The sequence below is a fragment of the Urocampus carinirostris genome, chromosome 12, assembly GCF_059441175.1.
Source record: "Urocampus carinirostris isolate Australia breed hairy pipefish chromosome 12, RoL_Ucar_1.0, whole genome shotgun sequence".
Classification (NCBI taxonomy): domain Eukaryota; kingdom Metazoa; phylum Chordata; class Actinopteri; order Syngnathiformes; family Syngnathidae; genus Urocampus; species Urocampus carinirostris.
The window spans coordinates 39,450,584-39,474,152 of record NC_142360.1 but is presented as its reverse complement, the minus strand read 5'-3'; the positions used below and the strand labels follow the sequence as shown (position 1 = coordinate 39,474,152).

Here is a 23,569-nt window from a genome sequence, read left to right as displayed (position 1 = left end):
GATAGTAGACAGTAGACAGTGTGTGTTATTTTTCTGCCATCCTCTCCTTATAGGTATTTGATTGTGACTTTTGTGATCAAGGACTGTACAAATAAACATGACTTGACTTGACTTTTCCTTAGTGTTTTTCGCTGCATGTCTTGCAATTAATATATTGTCAAGAACTCAGCGTTAGCGTAAGGGCTGAGGCTTCCAGTTTTGTCCATGTTAGCCCCGTTAACAGACGGCAAGCCTGCTGTGTGCCGATTGTTTTTTTTCCCCAGCTGGGTTTGTGTTTGTTGTTTGCTCCCGATTATCTTAGCTGCTTACTGCATGCTTTTGGTCGCCCCGCCTCCTGTTTTTCCCGCCAATCAGTTCCGGTCAGCCCTTTTTAGCAATGGCTGGCCTGCCGTGTCCTGGCTGGTTTAGCCCCTGTTAGCTCCGTGTGTAGTAGCAGAGATTACCGTAAATTCCGGACAATAAGCCGCTACTTTTTTCCCCAAACTTTCAACCCTGCGGCTTATTCAGTGATGCGGCCAATTTATGTAATTTTTCTAACGGCCGCCAGCGGCGCTCGAGTACAAAAGGTAGGACCGGTAAAGACCTGTTTGTGGACGCGGCGGACAATAGTGGATATATATTTTTCCCAACATTACCTTTGGAAATATACACTTTTTTCCTTGGATTACTTTCAACGGGACCCGGACTCTGCAGGTCTGCATCAAACCTTAAGTACCGGTATCATTTTCCGTTCATTTTGTGATTTTTGGACTGTGTACTTTAATGAAGGACATTTAGTTTCAATCGCGGTACTTGAAGTCGGGTTTGGGTTAATTTTGTGTTTGTGTTACATTTTTTAATGTGGGCACATGCGGCTTATATACAGGTGCGGCTTGTGTAAGTACAAAATCGTTTTTTCTCTTAAAATGTGGTGGGTGCGGCTTATAATCGGGTGCGCTCTTTTTTACGGTATATCCACGTAGAGATGCCTCACTCTGTTGGAATAACGTCTCCGGCGACAATAATCAATAATAGAATTCATTGCCGTTGATAAATATTGTTGAAGGCCTAGATTGGAAAACCGGAAAAATCATGTTTTTGTTCTTTCTACTCACTTTGGATGTGTGACAATGACCTGCCAAAGATCTTGTTTTTTGTTTTCTGCTTCTCCTTCAGGTGCGAACCAAAGATATGTTATTCGAGAGCATCAGCCACCTCATTGCGTACCACCTGAAGAACGAGTTGCCTATCGTGGCGGCGGAGAGCGAGCTCCATCTCAAGCAGGTGGTCAGGAGGAGACAATGAACCGTCTGCCCGCATCCGAACGGTAACGACTGAAAAAAAAAAGAGAAAGCAGTGAAGTACTCACTGAAAACAACCGGACAGCTGTTAACATTCAATTCCGTTTCCCTCCGATATTATAAGAATGTATTGTCACGGTTGCCATGGCCACTCTTCGTTTGTCAGTCCGTCGACGAACCTCTGCCCCGCAAGACGTGGGTTTTGACTCGGTCCTGTTTCCTGTTGGCATTTCCTGTCTGTTATTGTTCCCGTTCATTATTGTTCTGTTTAATATCAGTCTCCAGTATTCGTTCCGTCTAGTTTGTCCTGTTTAATTTCGATATCCTGTTTGATTATGATTCCTGTCTGTCCTGTCCTGTCCGATAGCGACCTCATAAGTCCGATATCTACTCGGGGGATTGGTATCGATCTCATCGGCCTCTGGCTTCCTATCACTCCACGCCAGACTGCTGCCTAACATGCATGACTCCCCATTTCCCGTAAAATAAAAGGCTCGTGTGAGAAACATCACACGTTTGGGTCCTGACCTTGTTCTGTTTTTTTCTTTGGCCTTATTAATAATTTCTATTTGATGCAGACCCGTCATGGTTGCCATGGCGCCCAATTGGCCCCGCCAATGTGGCACCAGCTGCGGCTCATTGACAGATGGGCTTTCTGTCTATTTTAGCTCATTGCTCTCATTTTTCCTTTGTCAGCCCGTCAACAAACTTTGTGGGTTTTGACTCGGTCCTGTTCCGTTCCTGTTGGTATTTCCTGTCCGGTATTGTTCCCGCTTTTTTTTTTTTACTTTATTTTGTTATTTTATTTCTTACAAAGTCAAAAAGCTTTGATAGTCAGGTCAAGTCATGTTAATATGTATGGCCTCTAATCATCCAGCTATCCATCCATTATCTACACCGTTTATCCTCAGTAGGGTCGCGGGGGTGCTGGAGCCCATCCCAGCTATCTTTCCTCTCATCAGCTATCTTGCCTCTCATCACAAGAAATGTTAAGGCTGTACAGACTTCAGACTCTTATGACACTATCCTCTGATCTAAAACCTACATGAGGGTAAGGGAAAACTCAAAACTTCAGCATCAGGGTATTTAGAAACAAATATACTTTTTGGGTATGCATTTAAAATCCAAAATGGGTCGTTTGCCACCCCAACACAGGTACAGGTTAAAAAGTAATTTCCTTTTTTTTCTTCTGTTCTAGTGAACCCAATCGGAGGAGCGGGGGAATTCATCTCAAGTGGACACTCATGTGACAAACTAAGGAGATAATGGATTTTCATATCATCAAGACTTCTCTGCTTTTATCAGCATGCAGCTTTTAAGCTAAACGGGAGGATAAAAAACGGACGTTCCAGGATTTCCATTTCTGGCATCTCGTCACCGCCGCAGCTCTGCAAAGACGTACCCCAACATGAGATTCCGTCACGTGACCAAGATGGGGGAATGAGACTCAGTCTGAAAGGTTTCCAAAAGCACCATAGCTGCAATGATGGACGGCCACGGTACGGTCGTGCTTTGGTGTGAACTCACTAGCCACTTTATTACAGTTCTTCCCAATCGCTTTAGTATGTTTTTCAGATCTGACTGATGTGCAGGAGAGCTATGAAAATTAGCTAACTCTGAAAGGAAATTCAGGCAAAGACTTGTTTTGTTTTTTACCAACTGCAGCTGGAGAAGAAGCGCGGTAGGAACGGATGATTTACTCGCTCTCGTCTCTCTGGTCACACTCCGTCTGGCTTTTCCCCAGTCTGCCTTTGTGTTTTATTGAAATAAGAAGACATGGAAAAGTACTGGTATGTTGAGACAAAAGGCAAAAGACCACCCCCTTGGAAAAGTAACAACACCTTAAAACAAAGACAGGAAGACGAGGAGACACCAAAAGGAACATCAAACTGATTAGAAATACACACCTTGAGCAAATACGTTTAAGCCTACTTTACACTGACCCAAACTTGTTAAAACAGTTTGTCATTTCTCTGAACACATCGAACAAGTAGTACCACATCATGGTCTACCTGCAAAAGGTATTGTGTGCAAAATTCTTAGTCTAAATTTAATCTGTCTCAATGAACATGTCAGTACTGTCGGGATGACGAATCCTTGTTTAATTGTGTGCGGACAGGACAGTCAAATTGGTTAGTCCTGTTCGCAATCTAACAGTTACTCTGGTGGAAGTCTAATGCTGATGATGATTACCTTAGGTTTGGATAACAATTGTAAATGACACCTTTGAGTGTGGGAGAGTAATTGCAAAATACTGGACAAGACCTTGTTTACACTTACAATTTTTACAATTTATTGACAGACTATATCATTGCGTTGTCCTGCAGTTAATGGTCCGCCGTGAGCTCAGCTAGCCGGGAGACAATCCTCTGTAGAGCGGCAAAGTATCTGGAAAGATAAGCAATACAGTCCGCAGATCTCCTGGGCTTCACTTCACAGGCTATGGATTAGCAATGCCTGCCTTCGCATTCAATAATGGTTTCAAAAGATCCTAACCAGCGAGGCCACTAGACTGGTGGATCGCCAGGTAGGGCGAGAGTGGAAACTCCAATCAGGCACTTGGAAACTGGCTCTGTGCACTGCTCACTGTGGTTTGTTTACAGTAGCCATTCTTACCGACACGCTCTTTGGCAACCGCAATATTACCCTAAAGCTGTTTTAATGTGCCACACACCGGTCACGTGTTCTGTGGTTGCTTTCATTTGTCTGACAGTGCCCACAAGCTAATCAGCCAAAGTCACACTTTCTTCCTCCAACGTCCTCACAAATAAAATATGCAAATTGGCTTTTTTTCAGGGTCTGTCTGTTGTGGTTTAATGGAGTCAGAGCTTGACAAAATGAGGACACATTTATTTGAAGACAGGAAATTCCAGGCTTGTTTACCCCGAGTTTAAATGTCAGCACGCATTAATAATAACACTCGCCTTGGGCTTGCCAAGTAAAAACATTCTGCTTGGCTTGGAACGAGCGGTCAAGTCAGGCCGGCTACAACGATTTTCTTGGAAATTGTGTAACTTCGGGGAAACCACGTAATGTTGAAAAATCGAAAAAGGACGCACCATCTTTGAGGAAAAACAACACGTGATATGGCTGATGGGATGTGTCTCCTCCGGAGGGTATAAGAAAGCTGATTGTCTCTTAGACGAATGAGAACTCTGTTTTGGACACTGATGAACATCAATAAACAGCTTCTCCCTCTCCTGCCAAGATTCCTCTGCATTTTGTTTATATTTCTGGGGCGAGGCAAACAGGTCTGCTCTGAAATGTCCCTCAAATCAACTCATTTTGTCGGGCTCACGCTGGGCCATTTTTTAATACCCACGGGCCGATCTTACCCCTAGTGGTCATGTAAAGGGCGCTATCACTTCCTCCCCCGACGCCGCCTCCGTTGCTTACCGGACCCGATAACAATCCACGGAGCACTTGGTGGTTTCGACAATTCCTTGGTCAATGTCAGCCACCGACGTCCACAAGATCCTGCCGGGTGTAGTGGTTTAATGCCGATGTATGGGATATGGGAGAACCAAGAGTCACTGCGTCTGTGCGCGCCGCCATATAATAATAATAATAATAATAATTTCCTTGTATTGTCATTCTGTGTAACAATGTACACAGAACGAAATGTCGAATGCACCTGACCCGTTGTAGCGAGCCGATGCAGCCGCAGCCAACAGAGGGCGCCGCCGACCACTTTTTAAGTCTTAGGAATGACTCGGCCGGGGCGCGAACCCGAACCTCCCAGTCTCAAAGCGGGCGCCTTACCATCTAGGCTACTGAGCTGGTATATATTGTGTCATAACTACTGATGCGGGGCACCTGAGTCTGCTCCGTTGGCGCCAACAGCCTCGGACCCTGATTGGCTGCTTCCTCTTTTTTAAACTCCCGCCTTCCTGACAACAATCGCTGGATCCTCTGCGAACCTACGCTACACGCCAGGCAAGCTTTTGTGACTCCTGACTCTATCCTGCCCTGTTTTCTGTCTGATTCCCGTTGCCGACCTCTTTTCTGAACCTGTTTACGTTTTTGCTCCTCCGTCCCGGCCATCGAATGCAATTGAGTTCCATCTCCGTTCCTGGTCTGTGACATATTGGATCAATTTGAATAAGTACTTAGAAATAAACTCTTAAGTCACAAAAAAGGCCTTACACATTCCTCTTTCATTTCAACATCCGACTTCCTGGTTAGCACGTGACGTCACACGAAAACGACCAATAACCATGCAGGGGCACAAGAATTGAAGCTGCTCCTTTTTAGGATCCATAGAAGAAGAATGATGACTTCCTGTATGTTGTTTTTGATGCATGTGCTCAAATGATCTTCAGGTTAAGTTTCCTTTGTCCCTCAGGAAATGATGTGGCACATCTTTGAATGGCAGATTTGTGTTGCCGTTACATTTTATGTATGACTTTTAGTGTCCCTGAACGCATCGCCAATAACAGCCTTACGTCGGATCTGTTTTTTTCTTCGTTTCTCAGGAATTTCTTGTCTAGGCTTCATTTACACAATAAAAGTCATGGAAAACAACTGACACGTTTAGTAACCTTTACTTTAGGGTTGTATTAGAACAAGGGTGGGCAAACTAAGGCCTGCAGGCCACACGGGGCCCGCCAGGATATTTCATCTGGCCCGTGAAACGAAAAATAGTAAAAATGTAATAACAATATATGTATAAAAGAAGACCTACTAATAAAAACATGTTTGGGTGCCATTGTCAATTATGTGTCTACAACAGAAATACTAGAACAGAAATATAACAAAAATTCTACAAAACTAAAGATCAAATTTAGTGCTTTAAAAACCTAATGTATTACTTTTCTTTCTTTCTGAAAAGAAAAAAAAACTATAGAAATACAACAAAATCCAACTTATTATTTATTATTATAATACGAAAATACGACTACAAATATCACAACGAAAATACCACAACATAAAAACAACTACAGTATTGTTACAAAATTACTAAGGAAATCCCGCGACCCTACTGAGGATAAGCGGTTCCAATAATGGGTGGATAAATACTAAGGAAATACTACAAAATTAACTATGGAAGTACAACTATGTAAATAGTATAGTAAAAAAACAAACATATTATGACAGGAATATTACAAAATACTACTACAGAAATAATTATGATCCAAATACTACAACTATAACAATACTAATAATACGCCAAAACTACTACAGCTATACTACAAAAATATTACAAAGGAAATACTCCAAAAATCTACACAAATAAACCTACAGTAATACTTCAAAATATTACTATGGAAATGCTCCAAAAATACAATAATAATAAAACACAAAAATAGAGATTTTATGAAAGGAATACTGCGCAAATACTACTACAGAATTATTCAGACATAAATACAACTACAGTAATACCAATAAAAAACTAAATATAGTAAAAAAATACCCCTAAGAAAGAACTACAAATACACTACTAAGAAAATACTAAAATTACTTTGAAACTTCAATAATACTACAAAAATACTACAGAAATATTACAAAACTACAGTAATACCACAGATATACTACCAAAAAAAACTGACTACAGATATACTATTCTAAAAAAAAAACAACTAAAATATATATACGATTACTACAAAGACCTTATATATAATTTTCTTTAATTGTGAACGTTTCAAAACCAATTCGATGATAGCTATCCTATAAAAAAATATAAAAAGGAATATAACATATATTATTAAATGAAAAAAATGTCTACAGGATGGGCCCCTTGGCGAATTATCTTTTTGGGGGGCTGTATTTAAAACAGCCCTTTTCTTACCTTCACCAGTTTCATCCTAATATTAAGGAAGAAAATTCACTCTACAAAATTATTTTTGGCCAAATGCGGCCCCTAACTCAATTTAGTGGCCCACCAGTGTATTAATCAAACCATGCTCTATGCTGCCTCTTACAGGCTAATAGCGGCATTACAGCCAACACGTGTTCAAGAAAGGACTAAAACTACATTCGTTTCATCTCCGTTTGGGTCTAAGTAAGAATATATATATTACAATCGACGCATTCGTCAAATAAAATATGTTTTTTGTAGGGGCAATTCTTACCCCGAAGTAGGACGCCATTTCAGTTTTTTGTTTGTTGTTTTTTAAGTGTGACGTCACATTTAACAAAACTAAATGACCTGTCCCGTAATTTTAAACACTTACAAAACAAAGTATATGCCTTAGAACGATTATATATTAAGTCATATTACAATTAAATGATTGGTAATCTATTTACTTAGCAAATAATTCTTACCCCGAAGTAGGTCGCCATTTCAGTTTTTAGTTTGTTGCTTTTTAAGTGTGACGTCACATACAACAAAACTAAATGACCTGTCCCGTAATTTTAAACACTTACAAAACAAAGTATATGCCTTAGAACGATTATATATTAAGTCATATTACAATTAAATGATTGGCAATCTATTTACTTACCAAATAATGTTGGTAGCGATCATTCTCACCCGGAAGTGGGACACCATGATGAACAGGAGGGGGGGACACCCCGAGGTCGGAAGTTTAAAACCTTTAAAGCCACGTTCAAAAACACAATTTGGATATTATTACTATGTACATATCATGTTTGAATCAACAAAAATAAAATTTATTATGAAATAAAAGTTATTCTGGTAGTGACAATTGGACGCCATGTCCAAAACATTCTGCGCGGGACTAGCGGTGCGTTCAAGCACAAAACACACAGTCGGAAATTCTGAACCGTTTCACAGTCTTTCTCTTTGTCTCTCATTGTCTTTTTTCCTCTCTTTCTATTTGCAATATGTAATCCGACGAAATACAGGAATAGCAATAGAGTAAATAGTACAAGTTCTTTTTTTAGAGATGTATATCAAACTGTAGCACTTTTATATAGCATACAATTTATGGGGACTGTTGGAATTTTAACTATAAAAATGTACCGTTAACCAAATTGTTCGAATTAGTTATCTGACTCCATTAACTAAACACGACCAACATTCATCCAACAACTATGAATGCTCGTTTTGAGAGAGAAATGACCAGGAAGCCGGCAATTCCACACGGGGGTGGGTTTATTATTCCTAACAGCAGATATAAGGGTCCCAGGATCATTTATACATTTCAACAAAGCAGACATCCTACTATTCCCCTATTGGCCATGTGTCATCTGCAGCTAACTTTAGCTTTCTCTTATTGGTTGTCTTCTCCCCGCATGATGGCGTGTCGGCTTCTCCATAGAGCATGCCAAAGAAGCCGCCTGGGCTCAACAATCTCACACACCAGCGCCCCGACGCCTGGTCGTCCTGTGTCAGCACACCCACGCATCCTGTTATCAGAAGTGCGTCTCGTCCTGGACAAAACATCTGCCACTTACGCATTTCACACAGCTTGCCCTGCCCTTTTATTGTACATTGAATTAAGGCACAGTCAGGAAATATCTTTATTACGTTAAACTTAATACATGTAACTTGTAGTCAAATGTATAAAATCCTTTAGGACCAAACAATGATTGCTCGATATTAGTGGGGACGTAGAATACTTTTATGTGATCACATAATATTGGTGTTTTCGGAGCAGACCTTATTGCCTCGCCCCAAAATATGTAAAACAAGATGCAGGGAGAAGTCTTGGCGTGGTTAGCACATCCCCCTCGAGATTATGCACGTGTTTATCTCAAAATGCACGCTACCAGACAGAATGTTTTCATCCTCTCCACAGTTACACAATTTCCAAGAACTTGTTGGGGTCAGCTTGACCGCATGTTCCACGCCAAGAAGAATGTTATTACTTGGCAAAGAAGAATGTTATTACTTGGCAGTCCAAGGCGATTAATAATAACATTTGCTGACATTTACACTCGGGAGAAACAAGCCTGGAATTTCCCGTTTTAGACTAATGCGTTCTCCTTATGTCAAGCTCGACTCCAATAATCCACAACAGTGTTTGCTAATCAATGATTGCGCAATATTGGTAGAGAAACGACCCCTCCGTCCAAGGCAAATCTACGCCCTTGGGTGAAATACCAGGATCTGATGAAAAGGTTATTTCTTTAAATTCAGCTCTATGTTGTCAATTACCATCAACTTCAGTGAGAATCGTTTCTAATTTCGAGCTCTGCCTAACTATTAGCACAAAAATAATATCCATGTAAAACTCGTGCAAGCCACACTCACATTAAGCTTTTATGAATGTATTGTGGTGCATGGCAAATGCTGGTCAGATGCTCTCCGGAGGGAAATTGGACACACTGGTTGGAAATGAAAGAAGGCTTTGTTGACTCATCTCAAATGAGTTGGAAGGAGATTCAAGCTCTGGTCAAAATGATGCCAGAGACGACTACATTTCTTGCTCAAACGTTTCTCTGGGGGAAATATAAGTACACATGTTGAAAATACAAAAAATATGTGTAAATATTTACCTTGCCACATACCGTAAATTCCGGACTATAGAGCGCACAGGATTATAAGTCCGCACCCACCACATTTTAAGAGGATAACCGCTTTTGTACTTACACAAGCCGCACCTGTATATAAGCCGCATGCGCCCACATTAAAACATGTAACACAATCACAAAATGAACCCAAACTCGACTTTGTGTCACGCGATTGTGACTGAATATAAAATACACAGTCCAAAAATTACAGCCGGCCAGATGAACGGTAAATGATACCGGCACTTAAGGTTTGATGCAGACCTGCAGAGTCGGGGTCCCATTGAAAATAATCCAAAGGAAAAAAATGTATATTTCCAAAGGTAAGGGTGGGAAATATATATATCCACTATTGTTTGCTGCGTCCACAAACGCGTCTCACCTTTACTACACTTCCCGTCAGACCCCGTTGTTTTCGCCTCTTCTTTTTGATTCGCCCGTGAAAAACATATCAGAACAAGTCTCTAAAATCAATTCATTACAAAAATATACAGTTGCAAATACATATTATACATGGCTACACATATTTACAAAGAAAGACGGTACACCGAGAGAGTTTTCAAAGCTTTAATAATAATACTATAACTTTCATCTCAAACCGTGCCTGTGAAGGGTAGCAAAACGCTACTAGCAACACGTAAAAGTCACGGTAAACCGTCCTCATCTTTCTCCTTATAACGACATCATCAAAGTCGTCTTCCCCAGTAGGGGAAAGAGACTTTGTCATGTAGACGTCGTGCCACGCTCCCTAGTTCAAAAACACGCTAGCAACACGCTCGCAAAGTAAAATTCACGTGCAGTAGCTCTGTTTCCTTCTTTATCGGACTGCTCGATTGCTTTTAGCTTGAAAGCTGCGTCATGTGCCTTTCCTTTTGCAATTTGCATGAAGAGGGTATGTTGTTGCAGTCTTCCTCGGCGCATATATTCCACCGGTCTAAATCTTACCTTTTGTACTCGAGCGCCGCTTGCCGCTGTTAGAAAAATGACATCAATTGGCCGCATCACTGAATAAGCCGCAGGGTTGAACGTTTGGGAAAAAAGTAGCGGCTTATAGTCCGGAATTTACGGTATATCACTGTCTTGGTGGCTTTCTTTGGCTCGTTTTGACACTGCAGTATTCCCAGCTGTCTTGTGATAATATTAGAGTACTTTTAAAGTAAAATGAATAAATAATAACTTCAAATTCCAAACTGTAACACGCATGCTGCAGCCAAAAGACACACGAGCCATAGTTGACGGCAACATCTCTAATACACGTATTTATTTTGACTCAAAACACAGAAAATATAAAAACAATGGTTTGAAAATCACACACAATTTTCATGTATACTAAATGTCTCTCATTTTTAAGTGAAGGCACACAATTTCACATTGCAATATTCGGACCACCAATTGGTCCTATAGTGGACAATCGGGGTTCCTACACACTTTTCAAGGCCAAATTCAAGCACTCTAATCACTTTTAAGGCCAGTTTTCCAAGTTTTCCAGTACCATTAAAAGAGGAAATCCAGTGTGAATCATGTATTTTGCAGCTCACAAATACAGTGAAGAAAAGTATTTGAACACCCTGCTATTTTTCTATTTCTCCCACTTAGAAATCGTGGAGGGGTCTGAATTTTTCATCGTAGGTGCATGTCCACTGTGAGAGAGATAAACTAAAAAGAAAAATCCAGAAATCACAATGCAAGATTTTTTATCGATTAATTTGTGCGATATAGCTGCAAACAAGTATTTGAACACCCAACTATTTTTCTATTTCTCCCACTTAGAACTCACGGAGGGGTCTGACATTTTCATTGTACTGTAGGTGCATATCCACTGAGAGAGATAAACTAAAAAGAAAAATCCAGAAATCACAATGCAAGATTTTTTATCGATTTATTTGTGCGATATAGCCGCAAACATGTATTTGAAGACCCAGCTAATTTGCTATTTCTCCCACTTAGAAATCATGGAGGGTTCTGAAATTTTCATCGTAAGTGCATGTCCACTGGGAGATAGATAAACTAAAAAGAAAAATCCACAAATCACAGTACATAATTTTTAACGATTTATTTGTGTTATCATAGTTAAGGTAGTCGTCTACATCTTCTATATGAGTGGGCAACGCTGCGTCTCCCAATATGAAAAAATGTATCTCTTTTCTGCACTCTTTGACGCACCTGTAGGGGGCGATGACGCTTCACATGACAACCCTATGCAATCGCAGCTGCAGTGCCGTACAGACTTTATTAACTCCGAATTGTCTTCATTTAAAACATTGTTACCTCTACTTACGGATTTATTCTTTTCTGCAAGTAGCTTCGTAACCTAAAAACTTTGTAAGTAGAGACGCATTTTGAATGTAAATGCGCTAATTTGTTCTAAGCCCCAAAGTACAATATCTTTTTTAATACATCATAGAACAGCATCAAAAAATGAAACAAATACATGTTAATATAAAACTACCACACAATAAACATCACATCGAGTGAAAAAAAAAAACAAAGAATAAAGAATATAATAAAAATATTAAATTTACCTCGTCTCGCGTTTTTTGAAAATGGGATCCAATAATGTCTGCTTAGGCTAAGACTTTTTCCGTGTGAGCCCATTCCACAAATCCCGATTTCATGGAATTTTGCGAAAATGTCCTTAGTTTGGGCTGATTGAATGATGTCCTTGTCTCTGAACTCCGAACCGGTGACACGAAGAGCATGCTGGGATTGCCCTGGGTTGCTAAGGAAGATTAGAGAGGCAAAATTCTCGTTCAGGTATTTAGTCAAGTCACATTTATTTGTGACGCCCTTAATCAGAAAATGTCGCAAGAGACTGCACAGGTTACAATTACACCATCCCTTGTTCATAAACCAGAACGTATGTAGAGACATTTGTAAGTAGAAGTACCACTGTATGTGATCTATGAGTCAGACTGCCTAGAAATATTGCAAGAATTTCAATTACGACACTAAAAAATTCAAGCGTTTTCTTGACCTTGAAAACACAACATTGATTTTCTTCAAAGCTTTTTCAAGGATTTCAAGCACCCGTACGAATCCTGATAATGTTGGAGCTAGTCAAGAAATGTCCCCAAATTACAGATTGCAAAACTTTCCAAAATGTTCAGGCATCCAATATTTTTTTATCCTTTTCCTGGGAGGGGGATGACCTCATGTGTGGTCCCTTCTCAAGGTTTCTTCATTTTCTTCATGTTGAGGCTTTTGAGTTTTTCCTTGCCCTCATGTAGGTTGCAGATCAGGGCATGGTGTCACAATAGTCTATAGTCAGTGGTCTGTGCAGACCTTTGAGACTCTTTGTGATTAAGGGCGTCACAAATAAACATGACTTGACTTGATGTTTTTGAGTTTTTCCTTGCCCTCATGTAGGTTGCAGATCAGGGGATAGTGTCTACATAGTCTGTGGTTTGCAATAATCTGTGGTCTGTGCAGCCCTTTGAGACTCCTTGTGATTAGGGGCTATACAAATATACATGACTTGACTTGAGGTTTTTGAGTTTTTCCTTGCCCTCATGTAGGTTTTAGATCAGGGGATGCTGTCATAATAGTCTGTAGTTTGCAATAATCTGTGGTCTCTGCAGCCCTTTGAGACTATTTGTGATTAAGGGCATCATAAATAAACATAACCTGACTTGATCTGACATGTTTTTGAGTTTTTCCTTGCCCTCATGTAAGTTTTAGATCAGAGAATGTGTCATAATAGTCTGTAGTTTGCAATACTCTGTGGTCTGTGCAGCCCTTTGAGAATCCTTGTGATTAGGGGCTATACAAATATACATGACTTGAGGTTTTTTAGTTTTTTCCTTGCCCTCATGTAGGTTTTAGATCAGGGGGTGGTGTCATCATATTCTGTAGTTTGCAATACTCTGTGGTCTGTGCAGCCCTTTGAGACTCCTTGTGATTAAGGGCGTCACAAATAAACATGACTTGACTGGACCTGTTTTTGAGTTTTTCCTTGCCCTCATGTAGGTTTTAGATCAGGGGATGGTGTCATAATAGTCTGTGGTTTGCAATAGTCTGTGGTCTGTGCAGCCCTTTGAGACTTTGTGATTAAAGATGTCACAAATAAACATGACTTGAATAGTCTGTAGTTTGCAATAGTCTTTGATTTGTGCAGACCTTTGAGACACTTTGTGATTAAGGGCGTCACAGATAAACATGACCTGATATGTTTTTGTGTTTTTCCTTGCCCTCATGTGGGTTTTAGATCAGGGGATGGTGTCATAATAGTCTGTGGTTTGCAATCATCTGTGGTCTGTGCATCCCTTTGAGACTCCTTGTGATTAAAGATGTCACAAATAAACATGACTTGAATAGTCTGTAGTTTGCAATAGTCTTTGATTTGTGCAGCCCTTTGAGACTCTTTATGATTAAGGGCGTCACAAATGAACATGACTTGACATGTTTTTGAGTTTTTCCTTGCCCTCATGTGGGTTTTAGATCAGGGGATGGTGTCATAATAGTCTGTGGTTTGCAATCATCTGTGGTCTGTGCATCCCTTTGAGACTCCTTGTGATTAAGGGCCAAACAAATAAACATGACTTGACTTCTGGGAAGCACTAATGAGGCCTGTTCTCAACCACTATAAATTGTCTTTACAGTGCATCATACCTCAACATTTCTCAGTTTGTAAAGACATAGGGAGCGAGAACAGCAGGATACGGGGACGTCATTGACCCGGTTGGCTCATCCTCAGGATCTGCATTAGAAGATGCTGGACCTCTTCATCCATTCGACCCTTTTGGGCAACATAGAGAAGACAATGTATTTTTACTATCTGGAAGTTCTACTACAGTTTGTCTGTAGCCCGTTACCTGTACAGCTGCCAGTAAATGAGAACGATACACAGCCACCACCTGTTTGTGCTTCCTATCCCAATCCTAGGAGAAGATTGTCAATTAAAATAGATAACATGACTTGTACTACGTTGGGTTTTGTACCTGGAGTTGTTGGCTGAGTACGGAAATTCGGTTTTGAAGTGCCACTTGCTGCCCCGGGTTCCCCTGGTGCGTGTTGGAGGTGGAGATGCCGAGTGGAGGAGACAATGACCCGAGCGCCTCCTTGAGATGAAACACCTCCTTAGATAGTTCCGTGATCTGGATATAAACATTTCGTAAAATGGGTCGTGAATGGACTGGTTTAACCCATGGATCAATTGGGTTACTTTTTCATAGCTTTTTTATGAATTACATTTATCATTATTATTATTTATTTTTAGTTGTGCTACCCTTCACAGGCACGGTTTGGGATGAAAGTTATAATGTTATTATTCAAGTTTTGAAAACTCTCTCGGTGTACCGTCTTTCTTTGTAAATATGTGTAACCAAGTATAATATGTATTTGCAACTGTATATTTTTGTAATGTATTTATTTTAGAGACCTATTCTGATATGTTTTCCACGGGCGAATTAAAAAGAAGGGGCGAAAACAACGGGGGCTGACGGGAAGTGGAGAGAAGGTGAGATGTGTTTGTGGACGCAGCGGACAATAGTGGATATATATTTTTCCCACCCTTACCTTTGGAAATATACATTTTTTTCCCTTGGATTATTTTCAACGGGACCCGGACTCTGCAGGTCTGCATCAAACATTAAGTACTGGTATCATTTTCCGTTTATTTTGCCGGCTGTGGTTTTTGGACCGTGTACTTTATATTCAGTTACAATCGCAGGACTCAAAGTCGGATTTGGGTTAAATTTGTGATTGTGTTACATGTTTTTAATGTGGGCGCATGCGGCTTATATACAGGTGCGGCTTGTGTAAGTACAAAATCGGTTTTCCTCTTAAAATGTGGTGGGTGCGGCTTATAATCAGGTGCGCTCTATAGTCCGGAATTTACGGTAAATATGAATAAAATGATGACTCACAACACGTGGTAAGCTTTCTCTCCTGGCTTTGATCTCTTTGATCTTTGGCAAAACTAACATAAAATGCCACAGAAACGAAATGAAAATAAATCCAAAGAGCTTGCCAACATCATTTTTGCCGTTACTCCCCAAGCCTGCACAAAATGGAGTCATTTTATTCATATTTAGTTTTTGTCTTTTATTAGCATATTTGGTATTGGAGTAATCCAAAAGTAATTGAAAGTAATCAAGTTTAAGTAACCCTACCCAATCCTGATGACAATAAAGACAAGGATAACCGCGAGCCACGGCAGCAACAGACACGAACTCAGCCGGGAGAAAAAACAATGAGCCTTCGGGAGCTAGCACACCCACGGGAGCCATATGAACAATATTATATTAATTGCAAGACAAGCGACAAAAACATGAGATGAAAAGTCACAATCACATACCTAAAGGGAGGCGAAGGCAAAAAAGGAACGCACACTTTACACGACGGCAGGTAAGCTAAACCTTTGACGATCAACTCGTACAAAACAGTCAGAAGTCCCCCAGCGACACCTTAAGCAAAATTCCAAAATTTCTAGGGGAAGTGAGGTCAAACTTTCTACTTTGAAAACTAATTTCTCAAGATCCATGGCGCTTGGAATATATTGGAACATATCTGCATGATGGTGGTGTGAAATTCTACACGTTTTGTGCATAATTGAAAATAATAATAATAATCACAGTTTATGTCTTGGGAACCTCCTGCGTGGGTTCAAATCCAGCTCCAGACTTCCTGTGCGGAGTTTGTATGTTCTCCCCGTGCTTGCGTGGGTTTCCTCCGGGCCCTCCGGTTTCCTCCCACATTCCAAAAACATGCATTTGAGGTGAATTGGCCGGTCCAAATTGTCCCTAGGTGTGACTGAGCGAGTGAGTTGTCTGTCCCTGTGTGCCCTGCGATTGGCTGGCAACCAGTTCAGGGTGTCCCCTGCCCACTGCCCGATGATTGCTGGGATGGGCTCTAGCACCCCCGCGACCCTACTGAGGATAAGCGGTAAGGCTAATGAGATGTCATGAGATGAGAATAATAATCCCTTTAATGACCTATGCCAATTTTCCAATAATTCCAGTACCATTAAATCTAGAAATCTAGTGTGAAATTTATAACTTGCAGAGCCAAAAATACATCTGAAATTTACATATGCCATTTTTAATCCGGTGTATGCATTTAAGTCCTAACATTTTTAGATCTTGATTAAATTGCAAATATATTTGTGGATCTGAACAATAAGTGTGTCAGTATTTTTAAGACAAATCCCTCCCTATCAGTGTTCCCTCCAAGCTGCACGCGTGCGCAATCGCGCACTGCTTGCATATTCTCAGCGCACAAGAAAATCGAGCCAGCGCACAAAAATCAGGGCTCGAAATGACTCATTAAGAAGCGAATTAAGTCAAAGTTACAGTGCATGAAGGTCAAAATTCACGGGTTCCCCTGACGTTGTGTCCTAAATGCGGTATTTTGAAGTCGAGTCGAAGTAAAACGAAGTTGAGTAAAATTAGTAGAGTTTGTCGAGAACCGGCTTCTTCGGCTCGGTTCACTAAAAGGAACCGGCTCTTTCGGGTCCTAAACGGCTCTTCGGGTTGTTTTTGCTTCTTTCATCCCAACATCACCCAATATTATGTAAAATTATGCACAAATTGACTTAAAGGAATGGGGGAATAGAACAAAAAAGAAAACAATACCAAAATGAAAAAGTAGTGAAAAGCTGAGAAAAAAAGAAACAAAAGGAAGAGAAAAAAAGAAGGAACATTTTAGAAAAAAGCCAGAAAAAAAGAAAAAAAAGAAATGTAGGAAAAAAGTAAATAGAGAACAAAAAGAAAGAAAGTAACAGCTCGGAAAAAATAAACACAATGAGATTTTTTAAAGCAATTTAAAAAAAGTAGAAAAAAAACACGGAAAAAAGAAGAAAAATTTTGTGTTGCATTCAAATAATTTCCCATTATATCAAGTGAATCTTGTTGCCAACATTGTACTTCCACTAAAATGTGATTAAGTACATTTCTGTATCTTACAACCGACTCAATAAGCCCCCAAAAATGTTAATATCATGCGACAAAAGATACCAGGAAAAAAAATGAAAATCTTGTGAAAGAATTGTAAGAACAAATGACGTTTGTAGGCCAACGTGCATAAGTCAATTCATTCAAAAGAGAATTTTTTTTTTGCATTGCCGGAAACTCAGCAAAATGTAACTTGATGTCAAGTTTTGGACATGTTGGATAATGGATTAGTTGCCACACTTGGGATCGCTGTTGCTCACCGTTGTTTCAAGCGTTGCTCACCGACTTTGTGTGAACGCTCAGACCCGCAAGGAAAATGACAGGGAACATTGCTCCCCATATATGTATTCGGTAAAAATGACGATAATATGTGTCTTATATTTTCAGTTACAAGAAGTTCTTCCCATTACAATTTACCACTGGAGAATGCAAGCTTAATAATAAATGTCCATTATTGATACCTAATCCTTGCACCAATACACATTCTATTCTATTCTATTTCATTTCATAGTGCCCTGTATAGGTGGAGCATTTCACTGTCCTCTTGGAGGCCACCTGTAGGGGGCAGTGACGCTTCATTGGACAATGCTGTACAAACTAATGCCAGCTGCCATCAACCACGAGGGAAGAGGAAATGCAATTGCAAAGCCATCAGGGTCTGCATAATTCTTTTGGCAGACTTGTTGTGAAACTCGGCAACAATTTCAAGCATTTACAAGATCCTTATTTCACACTGTACCTTTCGGTCCTTCTCCTTGACGAGGCCTTGGGATTCCTGGATGTTGGCGTGGAGTTCCTGGACGTGGCTGGACTTGGCCTGCAGGTCTTGAAGCTGTTTCTGAACGGCGGCCAACTGCGTCTCGGCAACTTGCCGCTCGCTTTTGTTAAAGAGGGCCTCCCTCTGCACTTGGAACACCTATAAGGGATAATGGCGTTGTGCATTTCAGTGGCTCTACATTTGAGAACCTACTTCACATCTAAGGTGATTTATTACTGCCGGATAGTCAAACACACAGATATGTTGTGTGACATCTTCAAAACAAACGATTGTAGTTTGCACTAAACTGGACGCTGCTCATTTGGCTCTTGACCCTTTGCAGCTGACGTTACGTCGCCTTCTCTGGCAGGATGGAAACCATGGCGGACGGCACAAAACACTAGAGCGCACGGCAGTTGAATAGGCGGTTTAGTTGAAACACATACATAAAAACCTACAGCAGAAGAATGTAACCAACACTTTTTGGTGGTGATTGACAAGGTTGGGTAGGGTTACTTGAACTGGATTACTTTCAATGACTTTTGGATGACTCCAATAGCAAATATGCTACTAAAAGACAAAAGAAACTAAATAGGAATAAAGTTACTAAATTTTGTGCATGCTTGGGGAGTAACGGGATACATGGAACGGTAAAAAGCCGTTTGGATTTATTTTCATTGTGTTTCTGTGGCATTTTATGTTTGTTTTACTGGAGATCAAAGAGATCAAAGCCAGGAGAGAAAGCTTACCACATGTTGTGAGTCATTATTTTATTCATGTTTAGTTTTTGTGGTCTTTTATAAGCATATTTGGTATTGGAGTCATCCAAAAGTCATTGAAAGTAATCCAGTTAAAGTAACCCTACCCAACCCTGGTGATTGATTCCTGTGCGATGGGCAAGCTCCTAAGTCCGATTGTCTGCCTTTCTCTATCAATCTTTTGTCAATTTGTTTCTCTTGCTCTCTTTCTTTTCTCTCCCTTTTCTTTCTCTTTCTTTCTCACCCTTCCTCTCTCCCTCTCTCTCTTTCCCTCCCAATTTTCTATTTAATTTTTTTCTTGCTCACCCTCTCTCTTTCTCTCTCCCTCCCATTTTTCTATGTATCTATTTTCTTATCCATCATCCCTCTCTCTTTCTCTCTCCCTCCCATTTTTCTATGTATCTTTTTTCTTATCCATCATCCCTCTCTTTTTCTCTCCCCTTTTTACTTTTCTCTCTTTCACCATTTCCTTTTCTCCGTCTCACTTTTTGTTTGTCTTTCTCACTCTCTTTATTTATCTCTCTCTTTCTCAATGCTCACTCCTTTCCTCTCTCTTTCTCACTTTATTTTTCTTTTTTTTATCTTTATTTATATTTCTGTCTTTTCTTTCTCTCTAATTCTGTCACTCTTTCTCCCTTTTTCTGACTAACCTTCTCTCTCTTACTCTGTCTCCATTGTTCTCTCTCCGTTGAAATCTCTTTCCTGCTCTCTTTTTCTCCCTTTCTCTTGATTTCTCTCTTTTTCTCGTGTGCTTCTAATCTTTCTCTCTCTCTTTCTCACTTTATTTTTCTTTTTATTTATCTTTATTTATATTTCTGTCTTTTCTCTTTCTCTCTAGTGCTCTCTCTATTTCTGTCACTCTCCCTTTTTCTGACTAACCTTCTCTCTCTTACTCCGTCTCCATTGAAATCTCTCTTTCCTGCTCTCTTTCTCCCTTTCTCTTGATTTCTCTCTTTTTCTCGTGTGCTTCTAATCTTTCTCTCTCTCTTTCTCACTTTATTTTTCTTTTTATTTATCTTTATTTATATTTATGTCTTTTCTCTCTCTCTCTAGTGCTCTCTCTATTTCTGTCACTCTCCCTTTTTCTGACTAACCTTCTCTCTCTTACTCCGTCTCCATTGAAATCTCTCTTTTTCTCCCTTTCTCTTGATTTCTCTCTTTTTCTCGTGTGCTTCTAATCTTTCTCTCTCTCTTTCTCACTTTATTTTTCTTTTTATTTATCTTTATTTATATTTCTGTTTTCTCTCTCTCTCTCTCTCTCTCTCTCTTTCTCTCTCTCTCTCTCTCTCCCTTTTTCTGACTAACCTTCTCTCTCTTACTCCGTCTCCATTGAAATCTCTCTTTTTCTCCCTTTCTCTTGATTTCTCTCTTTTTCTCGTGTGCTTCTAATCTTTCTCTCTCTCTTTCTCACTTTATTTTTCTTTTTATTTATCTTTATTTATATTTCTGTTTTCTCTCTCTCTCTCTCTCTCTCTCTCTCTTTCTCTCTCTCTCTCTCTCTCCCTTTTTCTGACTAACCTTCTCTCTCTTACTCCGTCTCCATTGTTCTCTCTCCATTGAAATCTCTCTTTCCTGCTCTCTTTTTCTCCCTTTCTCTCGATTTCTCTCTTTTTTTTCAACCACGCACGACGTCGTCCAATACCTCGGTGCAGGTTTTCTCGTGTTTTCGCGTGAGGTCGTTAAAGCGGGCCGCCATGGCGTTAATCTCGGCCTGCATGGTCACTCGCAGGGCTTCGTGGTCCTCCTTGGAAATGAGACCCTGTTGGGAAGCCTTTTCGGACTTGAGTTGCCTCAGCTCCGTCTCCTTGTCGCCGAGAGCCTCCTGCGCTGCTGCCGCAGTACTCTCGCTGGCCTGCAGGGAGCGCTGAAGCTCTGCCTAATAGGGGAGAAATGGAAGACTCGTTGTTCAAGGATACTAAAAGTTGCATTACCAGCAATGTTCCCTGTCATTTTCCTTTCGGGTCTGAGCCTTCACACAAAGTCGGTGAGCAACGCTTGAAACAACAGTGAGCAACCATAATCCCAAGTGAGGCAACTAAGTCATTATCAAACATGTCCAATACTTGACATCAAGTTACATTCCTTTGAAAAAATCTCATTGTGTTTATTTTTTCCGAGCTGTTGCTTTTTTCTTTTTGTTCTCTATTTACTTTTTTTCCTACATTTCTTTCTTTTCTTTTTTTCTCTTCCTTTTGTTTCTTTTTTTCCTCAGCTTTTCACTACTTTTTCAATTTGGTATTTTTTTCTTTTTTGTTCTATTCCCCCCTTCCTTTAAGTCATTTTGTGCACAATTTTACACAATATTTGGTGATGTTGGGATTAAAGAAGCAAAAACAATCTGAAGAGCCGTTTAGGACCCGGAAGAGCCGGTTCCTTTTAGTGAGCAGAGCCCAAGAAGCCGGTTCTCTACTAACTTTACCCAACTTCGTTCCACTTCGACTCGACTTCAAAATACCGCATTTAGGACACAACGTCAGCGGAACCCGTGTATTTTGACCTTCATGCACTGTAACTTTGACTTAATTCGCTTCTTAATCTCGCAGCGCGCAGCTTAGAGGGAACACTAATTACTAGGAACTTGAATAAAAAATTTAACTGATATTAAAAACTGGATGTCTAAATGTATTTTTTGTGCCAATATTAAACGTCTAAATTCACACCACAGGTGTCAAGGGTGCAGTTCAAGCCCGCCAAGGGTTTGGATCCGGGATGCAAGACAACGCTGAGAAGCTCAGGAGAAAAACGAGCTGCAGGTTCAATTATGTCCCCCTTGATGTCGCCAAAGCCAGGCGCCGCTCACAGAGTAACTGGAACCGGATTTCTTTCTTTCTGTCTCTTTCTTTCTGTCTTCTCTAGCTTACTCTCTTTTATCTCTCGTTCATCTATTTCCTCTTCTCTCTCTCTTTCTCCCCCTTTCACTCTTTCTACTTCTTGTGTTTTTTCACTCTCTTTTCCATTTCTTTCTCCCTTTCTTTCACCTTTCTTTTTTCTGACTCTTTCTAGACTTTCTTTTTTTCATGCTCAATATTTTTCTCCCTTTCTTTTTTTCTTCCTTTCTCTTTTTCTCATGCACACTCTTTTTTTCACACACTCTCTTTTTTTACACTCACTCTTTTTCTCTCCTCTCATTCTTTCTCCCTCTTTACCCTACTCTGTCTCCATTTTTCACCTTTTTCTCTATTTCCCTCTTTTCCTGTCTCTCTATTGTCCTCTTACCCTCTCTGTAATGTGCTCTCCATTACTTTCTCTCTTTTCTTCTCTCTCTTTCTAAGTCTCTCTTGCTTTAACTCATTTGTTTCCTCTCTCTTTTCCCTTATGGTAAATGGTCTGCATTTCTATAGCGCTTTTCAAGTCAATGAAGACCTCCTAAAGCGCTCTACAATGTGCTTCACACTTACCCGTTCACACACACACACGCACACCAATAGGGAGTCAGCCATGCAAGGCAATTATCTACTTATCAGGGGCATGAGGGATTCAGTGTCTTGCCCAAGGATACTTCAACATATAACACGGAGGAGCTGGGAATCAAGAGAAAAACGAGCTGCAGATTCAATTATGTCCCCTTGATGTCGCCAAATCCAGGCACCGCTCACAGGGCAACTGGAACTGGATTTCTTTCTGTCTGTCTTTTCTTTTTTTTCCCCCTTGTTTTTGTATGTTTGTCTTGCTGTCGGTCACCCCTCTTGAGGAAGGAAGGAAGGAAAGAAAAAAAGAAAGAAAGAAGGAAAGAAAAAAAGAAAGAAAAAAAGAAAAAGAAGGAAAGAAAAAAAGAAAAAGAAAAAGAGGAAGAGGAAGGAAAAGAAAGGAAGGAAGGAAGGAAGGAAGGAAGGAAGGAAGGAAGGAAGGATAGTTTGACACCCCTGATTTAGATCTTCGACCTGGAGACCAACCTTGACTTTCTCATGCTCCTCCTTGGGCACAGCTTCACGCATAGCCTCCAGTCCGGAGGCCTGCTCCTCAGCTTCCCTCCTCAGAGCTTTTTCCTGCTGAAGCTCGCGAAGAGTTTGGGCCAGCTGTTCCGACACGGCGGCGAGCGCTTCTTTGTGCTTAGCTAAAGGTACCACGTCCTTCAGGCGCAGGGCATCGTTGGCTCTGCTCTCTCGCTCGGCACACAAGCAATCGAGAGCCTGCGCCGCTTCCTGCCGAGCCGCTTCCAGTTCTTCTCGGACCGAGGCTAGCGTACGCCCGGAAGGCCCTGAGGAGAAAGATGAAATACAATAAAATCGGAAATGGAATCGCTAGAAAACTTTTACATACCTGTCAACTATAGCTATAACCGTATCCTTCTTGTTTTATAACCTTATCTTCTTGGCTTTTTTACCTCACTGTGAATGCGTGAAACTGGAGTGTCATGCCCAATTTCGTTGTCACAATATGTTAACCCATTTTGTAACAATGACATTAAAGGTATATTCTATTCTATTCTAAGCTCTACGTTTTTGCTGTACAAAGTAGGTTTATTATGCA

The 23,569-nt window shown here is 40.5% G+C and overlaps 2 protein-coding genes and 1 long non-coding RNA gene across 3 annotated transcripts in view; 1 reads left to right on the top strand and 2 right to left on the bottom strand.

Moving 5' to 3' along the window:
• LOC148355935 (uncharacterized) overlaps nucleotides 1-1,308 on the bottom strand; it is a 34,588-nt gene extending 33,280 nt beyond the window's left edge. The window contains exon 1 of the long non-coding RNA XR_015852194.1: nucleotides 1,095-1,308. This is a non-coding gene — a long non-coding RNA (uncharacterized LOC148355935). The remainder of the gene's footprint in view (nucleotides 1-1,094) is intronic.
• Nucleotides 1-5,741, top strand: part of shc2 (SHC (Src homology 2 domain containing) transforming protein 2) — a 41,715-nt gene extending 35,974 nt beyond the window's left edge. The window contains exons 12-13 of the mRNA XM_088349193.1: nucleotides 1,156-1,306; nucleotides 2,479-5,741. Of these exons, the coding sequence (XP_088205319.1) occupies nucleotides 1,156-1,284 (129 nt within the window). The 3' untranslated portion in view covers nucleotides 1,285-1,306; nucleotides 2,479-5,741. The remainder of the gene's footprint in view (nucleotides 1-1,155; nucleotides 1,307-2,478) is intronic.
• A 5,763-nt stretch (nucleotides 5,742-11,504) lies between these two features.
• Nucleotides 11,505-23,569, bottom strand: part of ankrd24 (ankyrin repeat domain 24) — a 33,268-nt gene continuing 21,203 nt past the window's right edge. Inside the window, 7 exon segments of the mRNA XM_088348847.1 lie at nucleotides 11,505-12,414; nucleotides 14,304-14,430; nucleotides 14,507-14,572; nucleotides 14,633-14,788; nucleotides 18,324-18,500; nucleotides 20,742-20,975; nucleotides 22,993-23,297. Of these exon segments, the coding sequence (XP_088204973.1) occupies nucleotides 14,362-14,430; nucleotides 14,507-14,572; nucleotides 14,633-14,788; nucleotides 18,324-18,500; nucleotides 20,742-20,975; nucleotides 22,993-23,297 (1,007 nt within the window). The 3' untranslated portion in view covers nucleotides 11,505-12,414; nucleotides 14,304-14,361.